The sequence below is a fragment of the Hippopotamus amphibius genome, chromosome 6 (genome assembly GCF_030028045.1).
Source record: "Hippopotamus amphibius kiboko isolate mHipAmp2 chromosome 6, mHipAmp2.hap2, whole genome shotgun sequence".
Lineage (NCBI taxonomy): Eukaryota > Metazoa > Chordata > Mammalia > Artiodactyla > Hippopotamidae > Hippopotamus > Hippopotamus amphibius.
The window spans coordinates 38,058,369-38,076,671 of NC_080191.1; the positions used below are offsets into that span (position 1 = coordinate 38,058,369).

At 39.5% G+C, this 18,303-nt stretch overlaps 1 protein-coding gene across 5 annotated transcripts in view; it reads left to right on the plus strand.

Moving 5' to 3' along the window:
• Positions 1–18,303, plus strand: part of AKAP7 (A-kinase anchoring protein 7) — a 121,746-nt gene that overhangs the window by 85,421 nt on the left and 18,022 nt on the right. Inside the window, exon 1 of one of the 5 annotated variants that reach the window (XM_057740123.1) lies at positions 3,098–3,278. The exons of the other annotated variants lie outside the window; for them this stretch is intronic. Within the exon in view, the coding sequence (XP_057596106.1) occupies positions 3,230–3,278 (49 nt within the window). The 5' untranslated portion in view covers positions 3,098–3,229. Of the gene's footprint in view, positions 1–3,097; positions 3,279–18,303 lie in introns of those variants that run through there. 5 annotated transcript variants of the gene reach the window in all.

Sequence of the window (18,303 nt, forward strand, 5' to 3'; positions counted from 1 at the left end):
CTGTGAGAAAAGAAAACATGAAAAGGTTATGGTTTTACATTTATGAACATGATATCACATCATATATTTTTTCTCATTGATGTTAACCTTACTTGTTTTTCTAATCTTCTAGTTATGGTAGATCTCCATATATTACTGAAAGGAATCTCTTAACCCCCTAATAAAACTCCACTAATATTTTCGAGGATTACTGGTGAATGGTCCGAGTTGCTCTTTTTCCTGGAAGATGAATGCTTCCCAGGGTCATTCTGGTGCGCCTGTGCTTTCCATTGAATCATTTCCCCAGGGCATAGCAGGCAGCAGGGCCAGGCTCCAGCTCCAGTAAGGGATGTGTTTTTAGGTCCTTTGTTTTAAAGTAGGATTATGTTACTCTGGCACCATTAATAAAAGGATCTGGTGACAAAACATAAGAAAACAAGGCATTTAAAACATTACCATAGAGCTTGGTTAAATAATTGTTTCTGAACATAATTCTGAAATTGTAACAGGTTTCATGAAGTATATACCTGATACTGCACACAAATTGTGTTTAATAATACGGAACTCTGCAATGAGATGCTCAGGGCTTATGCAGCCAGCCAAATTGAGTTCAAATCCCATTACATATGCTCTGGGAGATTTGGGGCAAGTTACTTTTCTGAGCTTAAGTTTTTTCACCTGTGTGGTGGGGCTAGTAACAGTACCTACCTCAGAGCTGTGGTAGGGATTAAATGAATGAGTAAATGTAAAGCACTTAGCAAGTGCCTGGTATATAGTAGGTGTCCAGGAAGTGTTAGTGGTTATTCTTAGTTTTAACTTACTGCTTGATTGTTTTTGTGAGATAGGGAAGAGTGAGGAGGGGCTTACACCTTAAACTATACAAGTTCATTACATACTGTTGTATTCCCAAATAATTGGGTAAAAGGTGGCTACTTTCTAGGTTCTTCTAAATGGAAGCTATTCAGATCTGAGAGGGGACATGGAATGGCAAGGGGAAAAAAATCTATTTTTTCATGAGAATTCTATATTACACACACACACACACACACACACACACACACACACGCAGTTTGTTTTCTAAATGAAAAACTCCAGACACATGAATTTCTTAGTTACTTTGAGTTGAAAATTTATGTATATGAAAACTCTTATGAAATCTATATTAGCGAAATCACATTTAATTGTATGTTGAAGGAATCATCTTTATTAAAAAAATAAAGTGTGAAAACCATGAAATCCTGAACTAGGGGTAGCCATAAACCTACTGTGTGAAATTACAGCCTTTCAGAACTGAGAAAGACCTTAGTGACTTTGAACTCAGATTCCATCCCCTCTTCGAGGTTAAACGATGTGCTAATTATTTGCACAATTAAAAGCCAGTTTTAAAATTCCTGTCTTGAATTTCTCAGTTGTTTTCTAATCTTTTATTATGGTTAACTCACTTTTAATGCTTATGAAAATAAAGTCTCTAACATTTTATAGCCCGCTCCCCCCCACCTTGGATTGCAGGATATCCTGAGATACACACTGTTAAGTTGATACATGTTGTAGCTTTCATACTTAATTGTATGTTTTCAGTAGTAGTGCTAATAGGGGCTAATTAATAAAGTGAAGTTGGTAGGGTTCATCACAGAATGTTATCCCTTGGACGCTGCATTGGAGTGAGGGGTCCTTTTGCTTGGAGGTTACAGGTATAAGCAGTAACTCAAGATGGCAGCTAGGGGGGCCAGAAATTGGAAGAGAAGGAGGTGAGATAGTGCTGGTGCTGGAAAGACTGAGGTGCATATAGATACACTGCTCAGACAGTCTGTTCTCTTCTCCTTTCCCACCTCCTTACCTACTTTGCAGCAATAAATTAAAACTTTATAATGAGCTTATTAGATTTACAGATGAAGATACCAAAACTCAGACAAAGAGGTCAGTGTTTCAGAACTGTTAATACCTGACAGATCTGAGATTCAAACCTTTGGCTTTTTATTTCTAAAGGTTCTATCCTTATATCAATGCTAGGATTGGGGGAATGCCAGGAGCTACTCATTTTCCTCAATGAAGTGTGTTCACTGCAAGTATTTCTTAACACAAAAAGTAATGCTTAGGATTTAAAAAATTGACAGTTTTTATTCTTCCAGACTGCACCCTCTTTTTGTTCAGATGAGTAGACACACTGCCTCCAGAACTGTGGGAATTTTTCTTGTCACCCACTGCCCTCTCCTTGCAGCGCCTGGTGAATGGGTGGGAGTGCCTAGCTGGGAAGCCGAGGAGTAAAGTAAGAATCTGGGTGGTATTCCTGGCACTGTGAGCAGTCTTTCCTTACCACAGTGTCATAAAAGAAGGCTCTTCCCTATACAAAATAACAGATTTGGAACAATTATATGAAGTCTTATGTCATGAAGTTCAAAACATATCGTGTCTGGAAATCAGTTGTTTTGCTGTCCTTGAATTTGCTTGACTACCTTGTGTTTTCATTCAGAAAGATGCTGTTATTGCTGATCTTTTTCTCAGTGATGCTTCTAGATTTGGGGCATTTTCTGGGCTACTAACATACTTGATGCTCTAATTTCAAAATTCATAGTATTGATTTAATGCTTTAATAGAAGAACAAAGCAGTGTTTCAGACAACTGATGTTCTATATTATTGCCCCACCGGGGGGGCATTTCTACCCCGCTAGCAGTTTGAAGTTCGTGGTACTTCATTCAAGTTGTGTTTTCTGTGTTCTGCAAAGCCAGGTTCCCTATTCCTGAAACAAAGAAATAAAAGCCTCCTGGGGATAAAAGAAAGCTCTTCCTCTTTAAATAGCAGTCAGAAAATATGTTTTTCCCCCGTTGAATTTCCGTGTGTAATTACCGTATTTGTCTGAGGGAGAAAGGACTGGTTGTGGTTTGCTCTCGATTACCTTTCTTAAAGACACATCCGCAGAGCCGCGCAGCACACGTGGCACTCATCTCAGGGCGAGAGCTCCCAGTTTAGTGAGAATTTGGCGAGCATCGGGCCACTTCTTTCCCCGAAAGCCAGTCCCAGTCCGGCAGCCGTTGCGTGCGGCTGGCGCCCGGGGAGGTGGAGCCTTTTTGCTCCGGGCGGCAAGTGCCCCCTCCTCTGCGGGCCGAGCATCCTGTGCATCCGCTCTTCGTGCTCTTGTGCTGCTCGGCGGAGGGCAGGAGGCAGGGAGTGCTCGCGGACTGTGGGATAAACTGCAGTTGCTCTTTGGGGAGCCCGGGGAGACGAGCAGGAAGGAGAGAGAGCACCAGTGCCATGGGCCAGCTCTGCTGCTTTCCTTTCTCAAGAGATGAGGAGAAAATCAGTAAGTGTGATTTGTACTGTGCCGAATCCTAAGTGCTTGGCTATTTTGTGTGGCTGTCTTCTAGGGATAGTTTTGTTTTTTTTCTTATGGGAAACATAGAATAATGAGCTGCGATTTTTCTTGTGCATTTCTTAAAAGGATTGGTAGGTGTGTAGTTAATACTTAACGGTGGAAGTATAGTAACTCAAAGAACAGGGCTATGTTAAAGATACAGAATACTGAAAAGTCATTTTTCATTTTCTTCTGTCGGCATTTTACAGCTTCTTTTTCTCACACTATCTAGAGTCAGAATTTAGTTTTGCGTTTCTTCATATCATTGCATACAGTTCGATATGTTATACAAGCCAGACTTCATTTTTCTTACCTGAAATTGGGATGTTTTCAGAGCAGTGCTCAGTAATAACATATAAAGAAGTAAAGCTGGCTTGAAAATGACGTCTGTTATACATTTGCAGATATTTTCATGTGTCCTCTGCTTTGTTCTCCTCTGCATGGAGGGAATTCAGGTGTAAAATCCCTCCGAACAAGTGATATCACTTTGATTTCTGCAAAAACCTCATTGAATATTTTTAAACTGATGTCAGGCAGCTTCCACATCTGCTTATGGCCCAGAAAACATAACTTAAAGTGATGACATTAGCACTGAAATTTCTTCCTCACTGGCTTATGTGTGTTCACTTTACATTTCAACTTTGTACAGTGCGGTATTGTAATTCGTTTGCTGAATAGAATTTGTCTTACACCGGTTGTCCTCAAATATTGAATTTTTACTTCTTTTTCTATAAAATGTTTACAGACATACTTATTAAAATTTGCAGCCATATGTCTGTCACATCGGTGGTTTATTTAAATAAATTTAAATAGGTCAACAGAATTTCTTGATATCTGATTCCGATACTCAAAGATTTGCATCTGACTTGTATTTCCTGCTGCTGGTTTCTCAGGAAACTAGCCAGGGACAGGTTTAAAAATAATGAATACATATTTTATACCTATTCACTTGGGAAAATAAGCCAGTGTTTTTTTTTACAAGAGATCTTCTGTGAGTGCTTTGGAATCAATGTTGGGAGACTTTGGAGCATTTGCTTATTAACAAGAGCCCATAGCTGAGCTCTAAATTTTACTTGTGAAAATGATACTCTACAGTATGTGATGGTCCTGAGCTTAAAACCTGAGATGACTTTACAACAGAATTGTTCATTTTCTAACAATGAGTATTGGTATTTATTTGGCAGCGTGAAACTTTTCAGATATTAGTCAGAATGATCCATTTGTAGTCCCTGAGGGTTTTGGTTGATTGATTGATTCCTTGAGGAAGATCTCAATCTGAAAAACTGTGGTCTGGACAGATGTAGGGAGCATGAATTCTTTGCTTACCTTTCTCCTCTTCCTCTTCCACTGCTCCAGGTTTTCTTGGAGTTCCTGCTTTCCTTGTGTTCTCTTTCCCTTCTTCCCCTCTCTGTAAGCAGTCTTCTCGGTTCTAACTGAAGAAGTCAAGTTCCACCTTGATGAGGAATTTGCTCTTTTCCTCTTTCTCATCTGGGACCCTCGGAGTGCAAAGTCTTCTGTTTTACGTGCAGCATTCCTCAGTATTGATGACAGGAAGTGCTTTTGTGGGTTTACTTTTTCAAATTATAAAAATTTAAAAAACAAATGAAGACAAGACACTGTGTCTGAAGCGAAGTTCAAGTCCAGAAGTGCAAATTATGGTTAGAATCAATGCATTTGTGCCCCTTTTCCTTTCGTTCACCCTACTGGCCCCCTGATCTTCTCTATTCTCTCCCCATTCTTTCGTCTGTCTTTGATTTTGTCGTTGCTTCACTATTTTTCTCCTCCTGATCTGCTCCACGCTCTGTTCACACGCCCCATCTGCTGTTTTCTGTGCTGTATTTAATTTCTCTGCTACAGGATGGTCTAAAAAGAAGGTTCTCTTCCTAGGCACTGCTATGCTATTGGTAATACGTGTCTAACGGTACTTACAAAGGGGACTTGAAAAAAAAACGCAGAGAATTCCTTAGCCTGCATGCCTCAAGAAACATGTACATTAGCACTAACTGTAAATATCCAGTTCATAAGTTGTATTGATTGCACGTAAAAGAACCCATAGTAGACGTTTGGGAGGGTCCGATCTTGCTGCTGGATTGTATAGTCACCTTCCGCGTCTTATTCATCCCTGTGACCCCGTGCCCCATGTAGTAGCCCTGTTAGCCTGCTCTGAGCCTCACGCTCAGCGAGGACCTCCTAGCAGCAGAGCATAACGTGCCTATGGTGCCCATACCCTTCTAATTCTGCTGTAAAGGGCGTGGCCCTAGAATGTACCTTCTGAGAACAGCTCGAATGGAGAATTAAACAAGTGTGGTTGTCATTCTCAAAACACGGGCCAGTTGGGAAGCGCATCCTCTATAGCCCTGCAGAGACAACAGAAGGGAGGTACCCAGCTGGTCACGTGGTAAGAGTCAAGCGGTTCCCCTCCCCTTCTGCTGCTATTTTATCTGTTTTTGCCCTTGGCGGTAGTGGTAGGTAGAAAGTATTCTCGTTTCATTGATTTATTAGTGCTACTATTTTAATCTATTAATAGCAAACAAAGTGATTTTTTTAAAAATCAGCTAGTTGTGCAAGGGCTATGTTTGTGTGGAAAGTTAACTGTATGCGCAGCCAGAAATCTTGGTAATGGGGTGAATAGTTAAATCCGGTAGAACTCATCATGGTTTATTTTTCAGTTAATGCAGCACAAAGCAGCTAGCCCCTTTTTGTTTAAATCCCAGCAGTTGAACATTTTCTCAAACTGTATATTTTTTGGCCACAATAGGTAGGATAGACTGACAATAAATGCATATTTCTTGGTAGATTAAGCACTTTCTATTGCTACACAGGACCATACTTAACCTGAAATGTTCCTGTAGATACTGTAGGATTAACAAATGTCGTAGATAGTCTCCACTGTAGTTTTTGCTGAATTCTTCTGTAGTGCTCATGTTCTTTGAGTTACCTCATGTCTCACAATGAGCTTCCTGAAGGGACTGTTCATGAGCAGGAATGTTGGTGCACAGGCTGACTGGTCCCTGCGGTTTATTAGTCTCACTCAATAAACCTGAACAGAAAACTTAATCACTAAAGAGATACTCCTATAACTAATTTAAAAGACATTTTACTTGCTCCTTTCCTAGTGCAAATTTCCCCATTTTGAAGTACATTTGTTTTATGTAGAATGAAACAGATGAATGTCCAGAGATGAACCTAGCCTCCTCCTGCGGTAGTTTGTCATAGGGATGTGTCGGAGGGGAGAATGGGACTCCCCTCCCAGCCATCCAGCTGATGGATGGACACCCTGACAACTCAGTTACTTTCTAACTCTGATCTTCTGTGATGCTGAAAATAAAAGAGTATAAGTATGTATTTTAACAAGACACACATCTTAATTTTATGAGTATCTGTTTAAACAATACGCAGACGTTTTACTTTTATATATGAGATATGTTTAAATATAGTCTGATTTATTTTTCAAAAATTTTTATTGGAGTATAGTTGGTTTATAATGCTGTGTTAGTTTCAGGTGTACAGCAAAGTGAATCAGTTATACATATACATACACCCACTCTTTTTTTTTTTTTTTTTAGATTCTTTTCCCATGTAGGCCATTACAGAGTACTGAGTAGAGTTCCCTGTGCTATACAGCAGGTTCTTATTAGTTATCTATTTATATATAGTAGTGTGTATATGTCAATCCCAGTCTCCCAATTTCTCTCTCCTCCCCCTCACCCCCTGGTAACCACAGTTTGTTTCCTACATCCGTGACTCTGCTTCTGTTTTGTAAGTTCATTTGTACCCTTTTTTTTTTTTTTAAGATTCCACATGTAAGCAATATCATATATTTGTCTGACTTACTGCAAATGGCATTATTTTGTTCTTTTTTATGGCTGAGTAATATTCTATTGTATATATGTACCACACCTTCTTTATCCATTGCTCTGTTGATGGACATTTAGGTTGCTTGCATGTCTTGGCTATTGTAAATAGTGCTACAGTGAACATTGGGATGTATGTGTCTTTTTGAATTATGGTTTTTTCTGGGTATATGCTCAGGAGTGGGATTGCTGGGTCATTTGGTAGTTCTGTTTTTAGTTTTTCAAGGAACCTCCATACTGTTCTCCATAGTGGCTGTACCAATTTATATTCCCACCAACAGTGTAGGAGGGGTTCTCTTTTCTCCACACCCTCTCCAGCATTTATTGTTTGTAGATTTTTTGATGATGCCCATTCTGCCCGGTGTGAGGTGATACCTCATTGTAGTTTTGACTTGCATTTCTCTAATAATTAGTGATGGTAAGCATCTTTTCATATGCTTTTTGGCCATCTGTATGTCTTCTTTGGAGAAATGTCTATTTAGATCTTCTGCCCATTTTATATTGGGTTATTTTTTTTTTTAATACTGAGCTGCATGAGTTGCATGGAGATTAATCCCTTATCGGTTGTTTCATTCACAAGGTATTTTCTCCTATTTTGAGAGATGTCTTTTTGTTTTGTTATGGTTTCTTTTGCTGCACAAAAGTTTCTGAGTTTAATTAGATCCCATTTGTTTATTTTTGTTTCTATTTTCATTATTCTAGGAGGTTCAACATAGCCTTTTTTGTGTGGGATGAGTTAAACGGACTATTTGTAGTATTTTATAATTATGAGTTAAATCTCAAGATAGTTTGTTTCTGATGATTTGGAATTTGATGGTATAACATTAATATATAAATTGAGGTAAGCAGCTTGTTAATTTCATGTCTGGTGAATGCTTACATTTTGGAACATTAATTACCATGGTGGTTATTGTTCAGTAATACTCAGAGAAGCATTTGGATTTTCCGGTTTTCCAGAAGGCTCCCTATAAATCCTACAGCCATATACTATGCTCTTCTCACTTGCACTTAGATACACTGACTATGAGGTCATCTTCCATATGTGTGCTCTGTTGCATCTCCTAGATTTCAAACAGGACCCAGGTTGTATACCTCTCTTCGTACATCAGACCCGAACAGGTTCTCACTTAGACGCTGCAGCACAGACCCTAGGAAATGTGTGAAAGGGAACCTCCCATCAGTGGACAATGACGTTCATTTTCCTTCCTTGCCTGTAGAAATGTTTCTACAGGGGATACAGCATGACTCCAGTCTGTTGCTGCCTGTTGAATACATGTGGCCCATCCCTTGGCGTGCAGTTTTTACTGCAGAAAGAGAACAGCACTAGGAGAAAGGAGACATGGGTGATAAACCCAGCTCTGCTCCTAACGTCCCATCTGACACTGGGCAAGTTGCCAACATCTCTGGGCCTCAATTCCTCATATTTAAGAAGTGGGGGTTGAATTACCATGATCTTGAAAGTTTCTTCGTTTTTTTACCCCTTAGAGCTAAGAGGCTAGGGAATAAGTGTTATAGATATGATGCAGTTCTTTCTTCTTCCTGGTCTTTCTCCCCACCTCATCCTCGTTCTTTTCTTTTTACTTTATTGAATGCATACTGTGTGCCAGGTACTCTGCCAGGAGGATTTGGAAAACTGCTATGAAATGAAAGTATTAGAAAATAGCTTTTAAATAATAAAATTAAAAAAAATAAAAAATAAAAAATGCTTCCCATCTGTCCCGTTTAAAGGGGAAGTGGCTGAAAGCTGGTTGTTTGAGGGACGTCGCAGCTGTGGTCCTCCAGGGGCGCTGCGGGGCCAAGAGCTGGTAGGAGGCTGGGACCCCAGGCAGCGCGTTATCTGCTGCCCTTTTTCTGAAGTGGGAAGCACAGTGACCCAGTGGAGCTCCGTGTAACCTGAGACCTCACTGTGCCTAAGATTTCTGTGGCTGATATTGTAGTAGCAAGATTAATGTGCAGTATCAAACATTAAACCCTAGTCACTAAGAATTAGATTCTTCCTTTATTAAATAATGTATACCCAAGAGGTTTATATTCCTAAAATTAAGTATAGGAACATTAGAGCAAATGCTAATAATTGCTATGCCTATCTTACCTCTCTGATTCCCTTTGTTAATGTATAGGCTATATGGTGACTGAATCTTTTGTTGCTGATTCTGTGGTCAAATGCTGAGTAATTTTCATTGGAAATTCCATTTTCGTTCTACAAAGTTTGTAGAATTTTCCCCAGCCCCTAGTGTAGTCCCGGGCTGTTGTGAGCTCTGTCTAGATAGCCTGTCAAGCAATGTGATGCCGCCCGTCCCTGTGTCTTCTTTCTTGGGGACCATGTGAAAGAAGGAGGGGGGAATCTGATAAAGGTTTTGGCAAATAGAAGAAAGCTTCGTATGTCACCCCCTTCCTGGAACATTTGCAATGAACAAGACTGAGTTATTCCAAGTGATCTTGGGAAGTATTTATAGTAAAATAATAAATTAAGCTTCTATATTGACTTAACCCCAGATAATCTCTTATGGAGGAATTTCAGGCAACTAGTAAACTCTTTCAGGGCATTTGATAAGTCACGTCCTACAGATAGTTGCCTTCTGTTTAACTAAGTTGACCTTGCCTAATATATACACCTTTGAGCTTTCATCCATCAACTTCTGATGCCCACATTAAAGAAACTCAAAAGGGCCCATGAACTCTCAATGCTGAAAGCGGGGGATTTTAAAGACAAATGGACTCAGCTTGCATCCTTGGCTCTAGTATTTACTATTCTAAGGCACTTCTCTAAGCCTCTGTACCCTCATTTTAAATGTCTACATATTGTGAGAATTAAGTCTGATATATTATATTGTTAGAAGACACTCAGTGTGTCTAAGAGTACAACCATCTGGAACAAATAGTTCTAAACCTGGTGAAGAGGTAAAAAGTCTTTGATTTCTTCTGAACCTTCACGTTCCATTTTTGTGGCAATGAAATTTAGCCTTAAGTGAGAGCTGTTATGAAGAGTAATTCAGTTCACTTCAACTAATAAATATTGTTGAGCATGTCCCATTTGGAAAGCTCTGAGCCAAGCTTTAGGATGATACAGTGATGATACATGGTCCCTATTGTTGGAGGATTCTTTTTTAATCTACATGACTTTTTAAAAAGAGATGTTTTATAGTGAAGTAAGTCAGAAAGAGAAGGACAAATATTGCATGCTAACTCACATATACGGAATCTAAAAATGGTACTGATGAACTCAGTGACAAGAATAAGGATGCAGATACAGAGAATGGACTGGAGAACTCGAGGTATGGGAGGGGGCGGGGGGTGAAGGGGAAACTGAGACGAAGCGAGAGAGTAGCACAGACATATGTATACTACCAACTGTAAAATAGTCAGTGGGAAGTTGTTGTATAACAAAGGGAGTCCAACTCGAGGATGGAAGATGCCTTAGAGGACTGGGGCAGGGAGGGTGGGGGGGACTCGAGGGAGGGGAGTCAAGGAAGGGAGGGAATACAGGGATATGTGTATAAAAACAGATGATTGAACCTGGTGTACCCCCCAAAAAATAAAAAAATAAAAAAAATAAAAAAATAAAGAAGAAAAAGAGATGTTTTGAGCCCCAGTGTTTATCATGCCCCGAAGGGAAAAGGCCAGGGAGGAAAGATCTTGATGCTGTCAGTCTAACAAGCAAAGCCACACCCCTTCCTTCCAGGAAAGTTACAAAGCTAAGTCAGCCAAGTCCAGAGAACGTGCGTTAATTACCACCCAGAGTGGCGGTTACCTCAAGCTCCTATCACAGGCAGCGGATTGCAGCTTGACGCAGGCAAGCACAGTTTCTACGACAAACATTTTAGTAAATAAAGTTTCCCTTAACAAACACGGATCATGTCAGAGGTACAAGTTAACAGACCTTGGAACTGTTAAAACCAACCCTTCTGTTGTATAGTAACGTTCTTTGCCCTTAGCAGATAGTCATAGGCAAAAACTGAACTGTATGATGAAAATATAAAGAGTAAGTATAGTTTTAACTAAATAATGAAAATATGAAGAATAAATGCAGTCTGTGCTAACTAGGATATAAATTATGTTAATTTTACTAAAGGCTGCGTCAAAGGTATTTGAGGCTTATGATTTTCTGTTTCTACACACTGCCCCCCACCCCAAACGTACGACTTCAGTCCAGGACGTTTGTGAACTTCCGATATATACACAGAAAAATCATTAGTGCTGGGAGAAAGGGATATAAAAACAGGATGCTTGGCGTATGTGGAGAGAGGGTTTCATATTCCCAGGAGAAAACCCACCCCAGGTGGTGAGAATCTGACGAAAAAGGGTGATTCCCTCTTTCTGTGTGTGTGTCTCGGCAGCCTGTGCTCCACCGCCCCCCCCCCCCCGCCCCCCACCTCAGCCCCCCACTCCTCGGCCGTGTGGTTCCATAGTTGGCGTTGGCATGTGCCATGGGAATGATATCAAGGTTCAATTTGGTGTCTCTCATCTGACTGTGAGAGCAAAAATAAAATTCACACTTTCTAAGCATTTAAAATATTCAGCTAAAGTTATCTGTGACGCTCAGCTTTTTCAGAGTTTTGATTGATGTTGATGATAGCTAATAAATTGGCAAGCAGATGATCTGTTAATCTGAAACGTTCTATCTAGATCTGTCAGACCTTATTGAGAATTCTGACAGTCGGGAGTGTGTCCTGAGGGAGGGAGGCCAGGTTGGTGGGGAGGCTGGAAACCACATCTTGAGAGGAAGGCTGAAGGACCCCAGCTACTTAGCTAGGATTTTAAGTTAATTGTCTTAAAATATTTGGAGGATTCTTTGATGTGGAAAGGGAAGAAGTTAATCTGTATGGCTCCGGGGTGGTAGAATTAGGACAGTGGGTATTCATTTTAACGCATTTTCTTTTGTTGATTTTGGGAGCCAAATGGTAAAGATACATTAAACCTAGAAGTATTCTAATTATGTTTATATAACTCTTGTTTTAAATAATGAAAATAGTGAAATGGAGCCCTAAAAGAGAAAGAAGTTATCGTAGTCAGATTTTACCTTAACAATTCTTAATACATTTACTAAAAGAAGATATTTTAAGGCAGAGTTTTCAAACTATTTTAAGCCATCAAACTCTTTCTTTAAATGGAAGACCAAATTTTTTATGAAAAAAATGTATGCCTCTTTATTATTTCGTATTTTTTAATGGCTATTAATGCCTATTTTAAATTAGTACTTTTAGGATCAACAAACTTGCTTTAAAATACGAGGGTGAGTCAAAAATTATCTGCACTCTGGTTATATTAAAACCTCTAAATTCTACAGCCAGAGTGTGGATAATTTTTGACTCGCTCTCGTAGAAATGTGGGCTTCCCTGGCGGTCCAGTGGTTAAGACTCCACCCTTCCAGTGCAGGGGACTCAGGTTCGATCCCTCGCCGGGGAAGATCCCACATACTGTGTGGTGCAGCCAAAAAAAAAAAAGAAATGTAATGTACAACTTTGGGTTCTTGTCTAGGTACATTGTTATATCACCTAAGCACCACATAAACTGTTGATTATTGAACTCCGTAGTAACGAGTGGTTGGTGTCAATAAATGCTAGAGGTAACAAGCTAAGGTATATTGCCCATTGTATGATTAGCTTTATAAATGAAATTTCTATGAAAATATTTTGTCCAGGTTTACATCTCTTTTATTTATTTGTTTGTTTGTTTGTTTAGCTCTTTATTGGAATATAATTGCTTTACACTCTTGTACCAGCTTTTGAGGTACACCAAAGTGAATCAGCTGTATTTAGACATATACCCCCATATCCCCTCCCTCCCACGACTCCCACTCACCCTCCCTGTCCTGGCCCCTTTAAGGCATCACCCATCATCGAGCTGATCTCCCTTTGTTATACAGCAACTTCCCACTTGCTTTCTATTTTACAGTTGGTGGTGTATATATGTCTGTGCTACTCTCTCACTTCGCCCCAGCTTCCCCTTCACACCCCACCCCCCAACTGCATGTCCTCCAGTCCATTCTCTGCATCTGCATCCTTATTCTTGCCCTGTCACTAGGTTCATCAGTACCATTTCTTTAGATTCTGTATATATGAGTTAGCATACGGTATTTGTTTTTCTCTTTCTGGCTTACTTCGCTCTGTATGACAGACTCTAGGTCCCTCCACCTCATTACAGATAGCTCAATTTCATTCTTTTTTATGGCTGAGTAATATTCCATTGTATATATGTGCCACATCTTCTTTATCCATTCATCTGTTGATGGGCATTTAGGTTGCTTCCATGTCCTGGCTATTGTAAACAGTGCTGCAGTGAAGATTATGGTACATGTTTCTTTTTGGATTATGGTTTTCTCTGGGTTACATCTCTTTTAAATTAATTTTATATAATTGGGTATAGTAAATTTAAGATAATTCTTTGTGATGCTATTGTATATCCACTACTGTATAACGTACGCTATACTTTCTTAATCTTCTATGTAAAGTTAGATATACAGATTTTTAGATTTTATAAAACCCAAAAATGTATATATAAAGCTATATGAAATCTGAATATTAAATTAAAAGGCATAGTGAACAAATTGTTTTATGTGGAAACAAGTTCATGAAATAAGCAGTTTTTATTTTTAAAAAAATCCGCCTCATATCTGCTTTTAACTTTGTACCCTGTGCTTTTGTCATTCATTACTTAATCCTCTGTAAATACAACACTGTGGGGGAAATAGTTTGTGTCAGTTAGGATCCAGTCAAGAAAATAGGAATTACACCAGTTATTTTAACAGAGAGCTATTAACACAGGCAATTAGTTAAACAAGTTTTGAAGGAACTGTTTTTTTTTTTAAAAAAAAACTTGTTTATTTGGCTGTGCTGGGTCTTCGTTGTGGCATGCAGGATCTAGTTCCCTGACCAGGGATGGAACCCAGGCCCCCTTCATTGGGAGTGCAGAGTCTTAACCACTAGACCACCTGGGAAGTCCCAGGAACTTTAAAAAAAAAAAATTAGATATGCTACAGTAATTCAAACTAATTGTTGCTAAGATGCTTCTAAGGAAAACCCTCACCCAGATCAATTTAACACACTTAAAAAGAACAAATTATTTTTAGGCTAATTCGCAAACAGCTTATGAAAATTCTTTAAAAATAATTTATTCTGTTAAAGTTTGTTAAGTGTGTGTTCTTATAGTATGATTTTTTTGGTGAATATTCCTTTTTATTTCTCCAGTTTTATTGAGATATAATTGACATAATTTTGGTGAATATTTCTTTAAACCAGTTCACTTATTTGAAATTAATGATGTTCACTGTGGGCGCAGTTATAGGGACAGCTAGTGAATTAGATGGGGAGTTAAACCTGCAGGTAAGCGAAGTGATAAGCGGCGCTCTTATGGCTTTAGCGGTTAAAGAGAACTTAAGGCTCAGTTGCCAGGCAGCAAGGCGGTCAGCAGAATATTCTGAAAAGTCTGAGGAAATCTTTAAAGGATCTGGGAACCAGTCAGTCAGAACAGAAATAGAAAAGGGCAGCAAAAAGAGTGACGGCAGTGGGAGGATAGATGCTGGGAAGTCATGTACATCAAGGCAAATTTCTTCTTTTTTTATTAAAAGGGAGAACTTATTGGCTCACGTATGCAACCAACACAGGGGTAGAGTGGACCCTGAGACTGACTTAGAGACACTGTCAGCCCTCCATCTCTTCATCTCTTCTTTCAGCTTCTGTGTTCTCACCCTCTCAGGGGGCTGTGGCTTCCAGCAGCCTCTGTGTCCTCAACTTCTCAGGCTTTACACAATGGTGGGGATATGGCTTCCAGCAGCTCTGCGAAGTATTTTTACTGTTTGTCATTCAAGTAAAATGAGTTTTTCTCTTCTAATTCCCATATGTAAAATCTGAGGGAAGGTACGGATTGTAAACTACACCATCCTGGAGGACGCTATACATATCAGAGACATTATAATTTGTGTATTATGGCATAAAGTACTTTTGTATACTAACAAAAGTATTATGAAAAATTTCCGAGAGATAGAAATGAAGTATCTTGAGGAAGGGGCATTTAAAAAAATGTATACGTGTACCATATGAACCAGTGGTAGCTCTGGTAGACCAACAGCCCCACTGGAGCTGTATAGAGTGTGAGATGGGCAGTTACCTGAAGGGGAGAAGTGAAATGGATGCTTTTACCAGAAAGGCTGGAGGGTAGGTGAGGAAGGGGTTTGGAGAAGTGGATGTCATCTGGAGCCCTGTGGGAGTGGCGAGCAAAGGAGCAGTCACTCTGATCCTAAAGGCACTGTGGTTTGTTCTTTCTCCTTTTGACAAGAGGAACTACCAGGCTTCCCCTTTCACTCCAAATATCAGGAAGCTCGACTACATTTCATGGCTCTCGTGATCCATATTTCCCTCTGTTCTTTACTTCTGTAATTTATGTTTTTTCTTCATCCTAGTTTTTACTTTTTACTTATAGTGTACCTTTTTTTTCTTTTTTAAATCTCTTTATTGGAATATAATTGCTTTACACCCTTGTACCAGTTTTTGAGGTACACCAAAGTGAATCAGCTGTATTTATACATATATCCCCATATCCCCTCCCTCCCGTGACTCCTCCCCCCCACCCTCCCTGTCCTGGCCCCTCTAAGGCATCACCCATCATCGAGTTGATCTCCCTTTGTTATACAGCAACTTCCCACTAGCTATATATTTTATAGTAGGTAGTGTATATATGTCTATGCTACTCTCTTACTTCGTCCCAGCTTCCCCTTCACACCCCACCCCCCCCAATCCCGTGTCCTCCAGTCTGTTCTCTGCATCTACATCCATATTCTTGCCCTTGTCACTGGGTTCTTCAGTACCATTTTTTTAAATTCCGTATATATGAGTTAGCATGGGGTATTTGTTTTTCTCTTTCTGGGTTACTTCGCTCTGTATGACAGTCTCTAGGTCTATGTGGCACATATATATAATGGAATATTACTCAGCCATAAAAAGGAATGAAATTGAACTATATGTAATAAGGTGGATAGACCTAGAGACTGTCATATAGTGTACCTTTCACTGTATTTTTTTTTTTTTGCCATTAATTATCTCAAGTCTGAGTATTCAACAATGAATGGATGAATGGATGAAGGAAGCACTGTGGCTGAAAGTATGTAATGACTCTGCTAAGAAAAGAGCAAAGCTGAAGCTACAAAGGATTGTGACCTTTACCACATGTGCATAACACATGTTCTGAAGTCAGTATGTTCCTGGAATTTTGCATATATACCAAATTTGATGTGATTGATTTTATCTATTGTGATTTTCAGCTACAGAAAAATCTCTGTTTTCAGTGCTTCACCTTTCGGTTTGGTGCATCTAAAAACCTAAAACCAGCTGTATCTCACTGTTTCGATTACTGTCTGTTCATTTGTCTGCTTGGAGCCCTTTTACAAAATTAGCAGTAGTTCTTCTCTTTACCTAAGAAGGAACATCATTTAGTTACAAAAGAATGTAAATGTAAACTGTATAGAACAAAGCGTACACTTCTTGTTTGCAGTTATTCCAATTGTATAAAGTGAATAGGTTGCCCATATCATGTTTGCTTATAGAGCCCTAGAGCAGGGAGCTCATAAACAATTAGCCTTGTAGCTTTATGAATTGAAAGAGGGTCATAGTATCACTTTCATTTAAATTGAAACAGTAATAATAGCAGCTAATTTTAATGAATATTTATTATAAGGGGAGCACTGTGCTAAGTGCTTTGTGTTATTATCTAATTTTCACAACAGCCCTTTGGTATTGCACTACCATTATCCCTGGTTTACAAATAAAGTGACCCTTAGGGGGAGTTAAGCAAATTTTACAGGGATACAGAACAAGTGAACGGGGGAGCTAGGATTCTAGTCTAGGTATTCTCACTCTATAACTAAACAGGAAGCAATTATAAATATTTTCTGGTTGGAAATTTCATTTTCAAGCTAAAAATATCATAGCACATATCATAAGAATAATTTCCAATTTCTGGATATAAAGAAGCATGGTGGTATAATGGCAAAAGTGTGGTTTGAGTCTGAACTTTGCCATTCTTCAGTCGTGCAGATTCAGGCAAGTCTCATGGCTTTTCTAACCCTTGGTTTTCTCACAGGTAAAATAGCAATAATAATAGTAAGCTTTTGATTTAAATGTGTAAAGAAAAAAGGCACATAATAGGCAATTAATATTAGGTTTATTATTACTAGAAGGATCCATAAATGTAATTATTACAACTAAAGTTATGTGCTACATGTCATGAAAACATAAGAATGCAAAGTCTTGGGACTCGATATGCAGGACTTAACTAGGTCTTAGAAGAAGCTGGTGATGAAGGAACTTGGCTCTTCAGCCTCTAAGCCTCCTGGGAAGAGACTCTAAGCAGTGGTGTGGGGGCAGCTCTGGTTTCATCCTCAGAGAGGAACAGTGGACAACATCGCGATCATCTCTGATCTCCTTCTCTAACCGTCTTTTCGGCATCCTGCCTTCCCCAGGGCCATCAAGCTTGCCTTTAGAAGGCCTGGAGAGGAAGCCCAGTGCAGTAGGGATTGGGCTTTCTCCACCTGCTACCACTTGTGTGTGTTTCTACCTGATTCCTGAGATTCCTTTGACTGGGAGCAGTTCTTCCCTATTTAGACATCAAGAGCTTGAGAAGCAAATATCTACTGCTGGAAGAAATGAATTTACACTTACAGATCACCAGAGATTACTCAAGTTCAAATGCTCATTTAATTTCTTATAGTAAGAATTCACATATTCAGAGAACTTAGATGAACAGGAGAGAATCACCGAAGAGAACTTAAAAATCATTTGCTTTTTGTCTGAATGGTTTCTGGAAGCCTCTAGTAAATTGAAGGTCTTAGGTCATTGAGAAAAGAAAAGTGTATTCTAAATTACTTTTCTTAGTCATTCTTCCTGAGGCTAAAGCAGTAGATTTATGAGTTCACCAAGCTTCATTTTCTTTTTTTAAATATAACTAGACTGTGTATGATGGACACAGTGGGCAGCACAGGCGAGGGCTGTGGGGTTCAGACGAACAGGGGTGGCGAGGACCGTCGTCGTCGGGGTGGGGGAGCAGGGACGCCGCCTTAGCACCTCGCCCCGCTCTGCGGACTCACACCGTCCCCCCTCAGAGCCTCTCAAAGGCCTCTGGGGACCGCA